This window comes from Symphalangus syndactylus, chromosome 3 (assembly GCF_028878055.3).
Source record: "Symphalangus syndactylus isolate Jambi chromosome 3, NHGRI_mSymSyn1-v2.1_pri, whole genome shotgun sequence".
Classification (NCBI taxonomy): Eukaryota; Metazoa; Chordata; class Mammalia; order Primates; family Hylobatidae; genus Symphalangus; species Symphalangus syndactylus.
The window spans coordinates 28,633,813-28,646,556 of NC_072425.2; the positions used below are offsets into that span (position 1 = coordinate 28,633,813).

The 12,744-nt window shown below is 46.3% G+C and overlaps 1 protein-coding gene across 1 annotated transcript in view; it reads right to left on the bottom strand.

Annotated features, from left to right (window-relative positions):
- The window catches only part of PAPPA (pappalysin 1), a 249,129-nt gene that overhangs the window by 29,529 nt on the left and 206,856 nt on the right, over positions 1–12,744 (bottom strand). Inside the window, exons 18-19 of the mRNA XM_055271320.2 lie at positions 10,444–10,591; positions 5,419–5,528 (exon numbers count right to left, since the gene is read on the bottom strand). Of these exons, the coding sequence (XP_055127295.1) occupies positions 5,419–5,528; positions 10,444–10,591 (258 nt within the window). The remainder of the gene's footprint in view (positions 1–5,418; positions 5,529–10,443; positions 10,592–12,744) is intronic.

Here is a 12,744-nt window from a genome sequence, read left to right on the forward strand (position 1 = left end):
CTCCAGTGCACTTAGTTCTCCATCTCTAGGTCAGTTAGACTGGACTTAACAGTCACTCAGAACCATTTGACCTCTGACCTTTAGACACTCGGCAGGGCTTTCCACAAAGCTACCTTCTTTTCACAAATGGATTTTGCATTTTCTGTCTGCATGTGTTGCATATTTTTAAAAGATATGTATGAGGGTTGCCCTTGCAGGATGGAATGCAGTGCAATTAGCTAGCTAATTCTGTCACAGTCGTTATGTGAATTGGGCAATGACAGCCTCTTTGAACCTCAGCTTCTTCATCTGTAACGTGATAATCCTTACCTCACTGGGGAGTGATGAAGACAAAATGAAATGGAATATATAGAATTGCCTAGCAAACCATGTCTACATATGAGAGATAGTCAATAAATGGCAATTTACCTCTCCTTTCCTTAAGTCATTCCCTCCCTCTCTTTCTGCCTCCCATTTTTTTTTTCAGAAGCTATTATAAAAGCCAAGGTCTCAGCACCTAAAGGAATTATAAGGTTCTGAGGATAGGGAGATGCACTTTCTATTGTGAAACACTCTCAGCATCCCTGGGCAAGGGACGACGTGCAAGCAAATTGGATCTATTTCTTAGGAACTGATGGGAGACAGGCTGCCACCCCAGAATTCTAGATCTCCAGACTGGAATAGTCTATCTCATCCAAAGGTTGCAAGCCAACAGCTTCCAGGCTACACAAACCACAGAAATGTTTGGTTTGGCATACAAGTGTTTAAAAAAATTGAAAATTAGTTGCCAAAATTTTAAAAAAAGATATTTCACATTTTAAGAACTCCAGATTTCTTGTACCCAAGAAAAAATGAAAAATGTGGCCACAGGAGGCCCACATTTCCACATTGCTGCACTTGGCTAATGCTGTCCCCCTTTGGAAGCAGAAAAACAACGACTGTGTTTTCCATAGTTTGCCATAGTCCCCACCATTCCCTGCAGTCTCTCTAGCATTGAACCTGAGGGGCATTTCCACCTATTATTGAGTTTGTATCATTTTGTTTATTAGATTAGAGGAAGAGTTCTCTGTACCTCTAATCACTTTCAAAAGTGCATGTACAGGGAAGGGGACTGAGAAAAAGAAGGCTTAGGACACAGAAAAGAAGGTAGGTACATTGTGTTTCTCTTTATAGAAGTTGAAAACACACTTCTTATGAAAATGGCTCATGATTTCTAATTATATGAAGTTTACAAATAAGCAAAACCAATTCATAGTGATAGGGACCAAGTCTACAAATAAATTTACAAATAAGCAAAACCAATCCATAGTGATAGAGAACAAAACAGTGGTTACCTTGGTGCTGGAGAAATTGCCTGGCCTGGGGAGGGAGGACTCCCTGAAGATTTGGACAGGCCCACATCCTAATATGAGTAGTGGTTTCATGAGTGTACACAAAACAATTTATAATGCCTTACACTTAAGATAAAGAAGTAAGTTATAGCTCAATAAAAAAGAAGGAGGCTGAGGCAGAAGGATCACTTGAGGACAGGAGTTCAAAACCAGCCTGGGCAACACAGTGAGCCCTCATCTCCACTAAAAAAAATAAAAATAAAAAATTGAAAAAAAGAAAAATAGAAAAGAACTTCAACAGTATCTGTAAAGTTTTTATTTATTAAGTTGGGTAGTATGTGTATCGGTGTTATATTTTTCTGCAAGTCTTTCTTTCCAAAATATTTACAGTAAATACTACTACTACTAATATGCCTCAGTGTTTATTTTTAATTATTATTATTATTTGAGATGGAGTCTCACTCTGTTGCCCAGGCTGGAATGCAGTGGCATAATCTCAGCTCACTGAAACCTCCGCCTCCCGGGTTCAAGCAATTCTCCTGTCTCAGCTTCCCGAGTAACTGGGATTACAGGTGTGTGCCAGCATGCTCGGCTAATTTTTGTATTTTTAGTAGAGACGGGGTTTCACCATCTTGGCCAGGCTAGTCTCGAACTCCTGACCTCAGGTGATTCACCTGCCTTGGCCTCACAAAGTGCTGGGATTACAGGCGTGAGCCACTGCACCCGGCTGCCTCAGTATTTAATATACAAAAGAGTATGGCCTGCTTCACTCATTTCTCCACCTGCCTGGTTCAGGTGGCATTTCAGTTTGTGAATCCTGAGTGAAGCCCAGCTCTCACTTCACAACTGGGTAAACTGTGGCCTAGAGAAGTGACAGGATTTGCTCCAGGACATACAGCAGGAAGGCACCAGAGCTTACACTAGAACCTTGGTCATCTGACTCAGCAAATCGTAAATATTTAGCAAGTACCTGCTGTGTGCTAGGCACCGAGGGAGGTACTATGGTAACTAATATGACCATGGTCCTGCCTTTACAAAGCTCACTGTCCTGGTGTCCTCATCATGACCTGTGATCTCAATGTTGACATTCCACTCATCTAAGTAGTCATCTTTCTCTTCATTCATGTCAATATATGCAAAGGACTTAAAATAGAGTCTGTCTGGGCTAAGTGTCAGTGGTGGACCACAGCTGGCTTGCAGAGGCTCGCAAGAGCCAACAGTGCCTGGATCTTCCCAACTTTGTGCTCAGTGACAGCAACCTGGAAACCTTGAAGTCTGCCACGGTAGGAATATTTATATCTCAGAAATTGGGAAATGCTACAAATCAGAGTCTAATGTTTGTGGAGAGCCAGTTGTTAACTATTTGCCAGCACATCCCTGGTAAGCCATCAGTAAATGTATTGCCTTAATTACTCTACATTTCATAGAAGCTGCAGGGATAGCTGAAGTAAACTGTCAGACTGGCCTGGGTCTCTCTTCAACTTCTCTTAGGCAAGTGGCTTCCACATCTGAGATTCCATTACTTCCACTGGAAGCAGGAAGAGACTAATGCCCACCTGATAGGGACATATGTGTGTAGTTGTGCGTGTGTGGTAGGGGGTGGAGGTGGAAATAAAGGATAGGAAGTGCCTGACCCAGTGCCCGATCACAGCAAGTGCCCAATAAATGCCAGTTCTTGCCTCTCACTCTCTTACCCCGGGGATAAAAGTGGCAGCAGCTGGAGCAGAGCCTCACCCCCAGCTATCTAAATTGCAGTGGTGCTCACAGGCAGACCCTCAGAAAGCAGAGGAGCTATCCAGGGCCTCCTCTGGCCTGGAAATGCCGGCACCAGCAGCTCTATTTCTGTAGCTCTCACCGCACAAGGGGCAAGGGTGCAGCAGAGGCCAGCTTTTCTGCCTTATTCCTGGAAATCATCAATCTCTGCCCTTCGCCCTCCTCCCTTCTTCTACCACATTTTTTTCCTCCTGGATAATGAGGCCTCCAGAGACCAGTGGAGGTCTGAACCTCGTTATGGTTCTCTCGGTAGGCCAGCATCAATAAAGGCAGGCAGACCAGGGAACTGGGTGGGGGATGGGGCAGGCAGGCAGCGGGTGGGCAATGGTGGGGAGGAGGGGGCAGCTTGCAGGCTTTCAAATCCCTAGATTTATTTCACAGTGAATTATAACTGAACTCTTTAGTGCCCAGGGCTCACAGAGGGAAGGGTGGGAATTTGCCCAGGGGGGTAGGAAAAAGGTCTTAAGTGGGAGGCTGGGCCAGGCCAAGAAGATCTCTGATACTGGGGTGAGAGGGAGGTCTCCTGTGTCTGTTCTGTGTGTGAGTCAAACTCACCTGCTTTCAGGTATGTGGGAGTTAGGGTGGGAAAAGGAAGGAGAGCTGGTAGTATTGGAAGAGGTGCCAATCACAAGTCCAGCCTGTCGTTCCAGTTTTGTGCTGCTTTGTGTGGACCAGCTGCCTTCCTCTATAGGCCTCAGTTTCCCTATCTGTACAATGAGGAGCCTGTCCTTGATTATCTCTAGCTGCCTTGAGATTCTGACATGTGGGCTCCCTGCATGCCTGGGTATATGAGCATACCAGGGTGCAATGGGGCATTCAGGGGAATCTGTGCAGGAATTCTGGTTCAGGAATGGTGGAGGAAACAGATGAAAGAGCTTGAGGTTTGGGAAATAGGGCTGTCTTATGGATATGCAGAGAGTCAGAGGCAGAGAGAGAGAGAGAAACAGAGGGGATGATGCAAAAGAGAGTGTGGGAGGGAGGAAGACAGAACAAGAGGAAAGGTATATCAGAAGAGGGAGGAAAGAAAAACAGAGTGGAAAAACAGAGATAGGAAAAAAATTAGAGAGAGTAAGATGGAGACAGAAAAAGAGAGCAAAAGAGAAAGAGGAAGCAGAAAGGAGGGGAGTAGCATGCCGGGGCTCACAGAGGAGTGGAGGAGGTCTGGCCAGGTCTATACGCCCGGAGTGCTGAGTAAGCCCTGGCAATCGTGCCCTCAGTGCATTTGAGAAACAGTACACCCAGTATCGGGTTCTGCCCAGCTATCCAGAGTGTGATCTACAGCAGGCAGGCAGGCAGCAGCTCCCTGGGCTCCATGGCCTCTCAGCACCCCAGGCAGTAGGCTGGTGGAGAGACACAGAGCTGAACCTCGCCCACCCCGCAACCCCGGCCTCCTTCTTTCAGTTTCTCCAGGGTGAAGAGCCAGTGCCCACAGTGACACATAAGGCCTGGGACCTGTGATGTCCTGGGGGAGAAAAGCAGGGCCCACATCTGCTCCAGGGGCCCCAGTTGATTGGGTGACACTAAGGCGAGTGGGAACAGCCAACCTTAAAGTCAAACTGACACTGCCCCGAGGTGGGGGCCTCTGTAGTCATCTGGCTGGAGGCATGCTGGCCTGGCACGGTGGGAAGCACACAGGGCTCAGACTCAGGTTTGGGTTCAAGCCTTGGTTCAGGGCCCATCACCTCACTTCTGAGATTTCAGTGTCCACAACTGGAAAATGCAGACAATGACCCCTCTCTCATACAACTGTACTGAGGCTGAAATGGAGTCTTCGTGCTAAGCACCAGACACATGAACGTGGCAGGTTCTCCACAAACAACCGATGTTACTAGTTTGCTAGACACCTATTAATTGGTTTCCTCAAAACAGGTAAAGCTTGGAGAAAGATACCAGAAACCCAGGCTATGTAAAGTGGAAGGCTACATGGGAGGGCACCAGAGAAGCCACACAACACCATCTTTATGAGTATGGCCTTTCCAGCCAGACAGACTCGGGTCTGAAACCTGGCTCTCTGCCCTCTACCTCTGTTATTGGTGCCTCAGTTTATTCCTAGGCTGACATCAGCATTTAGTAGGACAGTAAATAAAAGGCCCTTCATGTAGGACCTGACAGAGAGAAAGTGTTAAATAGTTAAGGACTAGAGAAATGATTGTGAATAAGTCTTCTCCCCACTCTACCCCACATCCCCACAACACACGGCCACAGGGCAGGTGTGATGATTAGATGAGATAATATGTGTGAAAGAATGAACTCAGGACCGGGACATAGCAAGTGCCCAACAATATCATTTCCCTCCCCCTTAGCTGCAGGTGGGTAGATGTCCCTGGTCACTCACCTCCACCCGTGTGGGGTTCAGCCAGTGGGGGATGTCACGCACGGTCACGTTCATTGGCAGGATGATGGACTCGCTGTTGTGGTCCAGGCACGAGGTGGCACACTCTGACCCTGAGGGAAGCACAGCATGAGGCAGCAGCTCAGGCCCCAGACCCTTGACATCTGCAAACTGCCCTCCTGCAGAGTGGGCCCTCCCACTCCCTGGTCCCCACTGGACTCAGCTACCCAACCTGAAGGCAGTGGGAAGGAGAAGGCAAGCCAGGCAGGGCCACCTCTGGTCTCCCTGACTCCATTCACATGCCTCCCATCTGGCTGGTTCCTGCTGCCACCCTCACTGGCTCTGACCCTAGTTTGATCAAGCTCCTCCTCTGCTCAAACACCTTTCCAAGGCTCCCCACATCCAGAACAAAATACGGCCCCCTTTGCTGGGCACTCAATGCCTCCTGCGGTCTGGTCAATCTCCTCTCTCACTAACCACCTTCACTCTTTGGTTGGTTCAACCGGACTGAACTCCACTTGGTTTTCATCGGAGTCCCACAGTTCTCATCTTCTGTGCTTCTTCTCTTGTTCATCCCATCTCCTGAAATGTCCCCCAATCTGCCTTCCCATAACCGAATTCTATCCATTATTCAAGGGCCAGTTCAATTCTTCTAAGAAGTTTGCCCTGATTTCCACAACTGAGAGAGAGTACTCTATCATCAGATGTGCTTGATTCATTTCGGAGTTTAACCCAGTGTCTGACACCCAGGGAGAGCTCAGTGAGCACTGGCCAAGTGAATGATGAGCACATAAATGCAATACCAGCTTCTCTTTCCCCAGGGTTTCATCCCTGTCTTTCCCTGTACCTTAAAGACCCTTCCCACTCCAACGAGTACATTTTTAATGATCTTACAGACCTCAATCCCATGCCACTTGCTCAGAGAAGACCTTCATGGTTTCCTGACAAGCCAAGCCCCTCCTAGGTGCCCATGACAGAATTGTCACATGACCATTTCCTGTTTGCTTGGTGAGTGTGATATCAATAGCTCTCTTCCTTGCTGGACTGTAACTCTATAGGGCCAGCACTACCCATACTCCCCATTCTATGTCCAGAGCTTGGCACTATGCATGGCAGATTATAGGCACTCAATAAGTATTTGTAAAATGAGTGTAAGAGACAGTGAGTGAATAAGTACATCAATGGATCAGGAAATGAGTGAACTAATGGATAAATGAATGGCATGATGACTGACTGATGAATATGCATTTAGGTATCTTATGAAGGAAGAAGTAAGTACATAAATGGATAAGTGAATGAGTAAGTTATGGATTAAATGGATAAAGGAATAAAAAAAATCGGGTAATGAGTCAAAGAAGGGGTAAATGACTAACAGAGATAGGGCTACTACATAGAAGCCCTTGGTCCAGGAACTTTTGGGTGAAGACAGTTGACTCCCAGGCTGTGGGTTGGCAAGTTGACTGTAATTCAGCTCATTCATTCTCTACCCTGACCTCACACATCCTGAGGTCATCTGAAAAATCAAGCCTAGTCCATGGAAAGTACTCAGTACCCCAAAGAGGCATTTATTCATGTGGGCAAAGAAACAACCTGTCAGAATCTGACTAGGCCTGAAAGAGGCCATTTCTCTGTCTTAGTATCAAAACCACCCTCCAAACACTAGGAGCAAGTCCACTCTTTTCTTTAAATATCCTATTCTATTAGCTATTTTAAAGCCCCCCCTTCCAAATATACATATGTACGTATTAGCTATTTTAGAGGCCCCCTTCCAAATATACATATGTACATGACACCCGTTTCACAGGCTGAAGAGCCAAAAGGCACAAAGCTCAGGGCACAAAGCTGGTGAGAAGAGAGCCACATCTCAAATTCCAGGCCCCACAATCGATACAGTGCAGCCACACGGAGAGAGGAGAGAAGGAGGTAGCCATCGAAACAGGAGAGATGGTGAGAGGCCAGAGGAGAGACAAGAAATGGGGACAACACAAACAGACAAAAACGATGAGTGATGAAAATAAGGAGCAAAAATCCCTAAGCAGTCAGAGAAGCTGCTTATGGAGTGTGCTTTATCATGAGACCAGTTCTAAAGGAGTTTTTAGGGAGCAAAGATGAGACAAGGCTGTGATAATAAAATTCTTTTGAAAAAAAAATGCAGCCTCTGAGAAATAGACAAAGGCTATCTTATCCCAAGAAAGGAAAAAAAAACAAACAAACAAAAAAAAAAACGGTGGTCAAAACAGGAGACACTTGCTGTCCTATGCAGTGGTCATGTCTTAATTTCTCTTTCTCCACGTCTCCCCCAGGCTCCCCTCCCCCACGCCAGCTCTGGGGCTTTAAGACCAGGCTGCTGTGTTGTGATATATGAGCCGTAATTGGCATCCTTACAGAGTGGTGATCTCACCAGGCCCCCGCATCTCCTTCCTGGGAGGCGGGGGGAGGGTGGCAGCCCTGGTGGCAGCAGCAGCAACTTTCTGAGGGCTCATAACTGCCACAGAAGCCTCCCCAGGTGGCCTGGGGGAGGCACGCAGCGGGAGCTGGTCTGGGTGACTCCAGAATGTACCCTCCAGCCCCCAAGCCCGACACATATCTCACCCCTGCCTATAAGGCCAGTGAGCAAATCCCTCTCCTTGACAAAGTGGATCTCCCCAGGGAAGGGCTCAGCCTGGGAGGTGGAAGTCAGGGGCATTTGGTGGAAAGCGAGGATACAGCTGGGGCTGAGGAGTGGATGAGCAAAAACTGCTCTCCTGCCTTGCTTCTCACTCTCACCCTCAGTCTTCCTGTCTCCCTATGTGGCTTTTTCTCTCTGCCCTCCTCCAGTGTCTGTATGCACTCATCATCTGCCCTGGATTATCATATTCATAAGATGGACATCTGGGTGCCAGCCGTGGGGACTTGGGGTACAGGAAAGGGGAGTTAATTCAGGTTGCAATATCATATAGATTTCTTTCCCTTTCTGCTTTGACCATGAAAACACTCAGTGGGTAAAGAAATATCACCCTCCCACCCCTTCCCCTCTTTCTCCACTGTTCTGATGGAGAAGACAGCCAGGTATTGTACTCATTTGCATACAGTTGAGACATGTGAATAAAATGTGTAAATGCATCTATGAGATTTGTTTGCCTTTTCTGCATCTTTCTGTGTGTCTGATATGTTTTGGGACATAAAATGTGTTTGTGTTTGTTGAAGTATGAGATTTGTATGTACTGCATGTGAGTGCAGTGTATAGGTTTATGTGCTACCTGTGTGTGTATGTGTTTGTGTGAGGCATTTGTGTGGTATTTGGCTGCTGTGTAGGTGTTAGGCATGAGCTTACTATATGATGTATGTGTTTGGGGCTGTTTGGTTATGAAGCATTTCAGCATGTGGCATGCATTTATGTATGCACGTGTGAATGTATTTGAATGTGTCAGTGGGTATAGATATGCAGCAAATTTGTTTCTGTAGGTTTTCCCTAAAGGTCACTTAATTAGGCTTTTTCTCACAGAGCCACTCAATGCCAGTTAAGAGTATGAAAGAATATTCACTTGCATATTCTGATTGAGCTGGAGGTTGGGAACCCATCACAGACATACTTGTTCAGGACCACGCACACCTATCAGGAATGATGGAAAGGACAAAGTGTTGGCCTTGGGATGGTGCAGCCCAGGCTGCTCACCATGGCAATACTTGTTGCCCAACCTTCTAGAATGCCTGTATTAGCAGGTCCTATAAGATCCCATCTCTCTGCAACCCTCCTGGTCAGCACCTCATGAATTGGTGGCTGTATAAGATCTTAAAGTACCTTCCAAACCATCAGCGAGAGCAGTCATGTACTTTGGTGTTTTCTGACCCATGCAGGAGCCGGTGTCCTGGGCTAAACACAAGAGTGCTGATTCCCACTGTAAGTTACAGTGAAGAACTTCTGCTATCTGAGGGCATGTGTTTTCGTCTTCAAAAAAGGATGGACAGTCCCCATGAACCTTCCCTCTCCAACCACACAGGCCTTGCTTGTGGACATGCAGTGATAACTCTCTGTTTGCTGGATGAAGATCATGTTGGCTCTCTGCACATTCAGATAACCTTCTATACCAGACACCCCTGGTGTTTGCTCCATAAATCATATTGGCCAGGAGAAAGGACGTTCAATTCCCTAGGCTTTTCATCATGGCCAATTAGGGAATCAGCCCAAAAGGTCAGCATCACTGCCCTTAAATGAGGTCACACTCCATGCACTCTGAGTACCCCACAAAGCTGTGGTGCTGGTGATTAACACATCTGTCCAGACACCTGGTTTCAACAAGGCAAATCCCTGGCATACAATTCCAGCTTGTCTCTTGTCACTGTGTGTATTTCTCGAGCTGGCCTGTCACCATACAAAGAGTATTTTGAAAATGCAGTTTATGCTCATCTTGGATGCAGCTGAGATGCCACGGAAAGAAGTCAGACTTTGGAATAGGATGGGTCTCAGGATTTGGGAGCATGTTCCATTATCCCCTCAAGTTTTGATTCCCTCATCTATTAAAGGTTATTGCAAGGATAAGATATAATGCCTTTCAAGTGCTTGATGAAGGGCCTGAACTATATCAGGTACTCATGAATGTTTAGTGTGATGCAAATTTTAAGATTAATAATAAAAGCAGCTGCACCAGACTGCTGTTGCTTCCCTAAATGTGATGTGTGCTTTCATAACTCCTGCTCCTCAGTCACAGAGTTTCTTCTGCCTGCAATAGCACTTCTTCCCTGACAAGCTTTTTCAAATCCCCATGTAAGCATCCCTCCCTTTGGGAGTCTTCTGTGTCCCCCCCAGGCACCTGACAGCTTTTCTGTGTTCTGGTGTTAACTGTGCACACTCACCCACCATTGTGTCACCATATCCCTGTCCCTGACTCTCTTTCTGGGAGGACATGGTCTACACTCATTCATCTCTCTTTCTGTAGTGCCTACACACGAACTCATGTGACCAGGATGTTCAATGACCCACCCAGGCATTAGCCCTGCATTGCTGGAAGGAATTGCCCCTCCTACTGCTCCCCTCTCGGGCCATCGTACCTATGGCATAGCCATCAGGGCACTGCAGTTTGAGGTTGCTGTTGAGCTGGTTTGGGACCGAGCACTGGCCTTGCATCTCCTGGCAGACATGGAAGGAGCCGCTCCAAGTGCCATCTTTCCGGCAATGAATGACGTTGCTCCCAAGTCCCTGAACAACAGAGAAACAGAGTCAGGACCAAGAGAGACACCAGCCCCAATTGAATAAGCTATTCGGAATAAAACAGAAAATAATTTTTCATCTCTCCAGAGCTCTGAAGTGTTCTAAAACAATTTCTTAACAATGGTTGAAACTCAACCACCCTGAAAGAGAAGTATTGTTAGTGTCTCCATTTTACATATGGGGAAACTGAGGACTCAGACCAGGAAGAAACTTGTTCAAGGCTTTCCAGAATGCCAAACGCCCACGTCCGAGCTTAGTAGTCTTTCAGAAATTTCAATCAGAGCCAATTATAGTTTTGATTTGTGTGTGGGAGATTTTTTTTAAATTGAGAGGGTAGGAGCCCATCAGCTCCTTGACTGACACAGAGAGTAGCAGCATAGGTTAATGAGGAGCACTAAAGTTTGCTTCCTCTTAAATAGTGAGAAAGTATCCTATGTCAGGGCTCTGTCATAAATAATAATCTGGGTCTGGCTGAGAAGTTTTTCTTCCAAGACATTTCTTTTCCTTTTCTTATCTTCCCTTTCTTGCATTCCATTCCATTCTATTCCATTTCATTCCATTCCAACAATAATGGCATGAAGAGGGTGATATGGGGATACTTATATATCTGTGCTTTCCTCCCAATTCTTTAAAATAGGGAATTATAGTTTCTCAATCTTCTGCAAAGCATTAGGCAAATGCAGCTTGAAGACATAATCCCTTCTTGAAGTCCCCTTCCAACCTCCGAATTTCAGAAAGCTAATTCAAGTAAGATTCATTAGTGTCCAATCTGTGCCCCGCTCTGTGGGGTGCAGAAGTGAAGAGAGCCAGTGCCTGCCTCTGCAATCTAGTGGGAATGGCAATCATGTGATCCACCAGCCATGCCAGTGTGACTGTGTTCAGTGAGGCAGGGTAAATATCACACCAGTGCTGTGAGTACACAAGGAAGAGTAACTGGTTATGAGGGGACAATCAGGGAAGGCCTCTTAGAGGAGATGATATATGGAAAAGGGTTTTCAAGGATGCGTGGAATTGCAGGCAGAAAAGGAACAGAAGATATTCCTGGAAGATGGAAGGGCGTGTGCAAATGATGAAAAATATAGTGTGTGCTGGAGAGCCTGTTGTGGTTGTAATTCTATGACTCAAGGCATGAAGCAGGGGAAGATGAGCTGGTAACACAGACAAAGCGTGGAGCCTTAAATGCCAACTTAAGTAGTTTAGACTTTACCGAAAAGAAATGGAGAATCACAGGTGGTTTCTGTGCAGGGGGCCCATATTCTGAAGGATCTAAGAACAAGCTATATATTCTCTACCCCTTTCAGGCTTATAATAAGATGAGAAACTTGACATGAGGCCAGAGGAGCTGGCTGTGCTCCACCAATGCAAAAGTTTATGCAATGGCTTCCTGTGACCTTCAGCTTCCATGCAAACTCCTGTGCTGGCTCCAGAGCCCTCCCAGCCTTAATTCTGCCTAATTCTCCAGTTTCTTGCTCTCCAGAGCACCACCACCAACCTTGAACTTCAGTTTAAATTGCCTGCATTTGTGAAGGCATCGTATGCTGTGCTTTCATGCTCACTGCTCCTTCCGTCTGCTATTGTTTCCTACCCACCCTTGTCTACCTTGCAAACACCTTATCTGGCACAACCCATCCTGCTCTCCTGCCATCTCAATTCTGCATGGGGCCCTACCTGAATGTCTCTGACAGGACATTACCTATTTGTTTATCATCTGTTTTGCAGCCAGACAATGAGCTCCTCAAGGCCCAGGCTGGTGCCCTAGTCAACCTTGTAACCTCAGGCTCTTCCACAATGCCTAACAGGTCCAGGCCACTCAGTGCATTCATTCATCACTTAATAGATATTTCTGTTCATTCAAGAATTGTTTGTTTACCAAAAGATGGGGTGAATTGGTGGAGAGTGATAGAATGTATTTCTTTAAGAAATAAGAAAATAAATGAACACACAGATGAGGAAATAAATGCACAAGTGAATAAATGAAGAAATGAATGAATGAGGGAATAAATTATGAATGAATGTATGAGAAAATGAATGAACTCCTTAAAAGAACTGATGTAGGCTGAGGCTCCCCATGTGAGAAAACAGCTGCAGAGAGACAGGATTCGGAAGAGAAAGGGGCCCCTTTCCAGGCCTCTCCTGTCCTG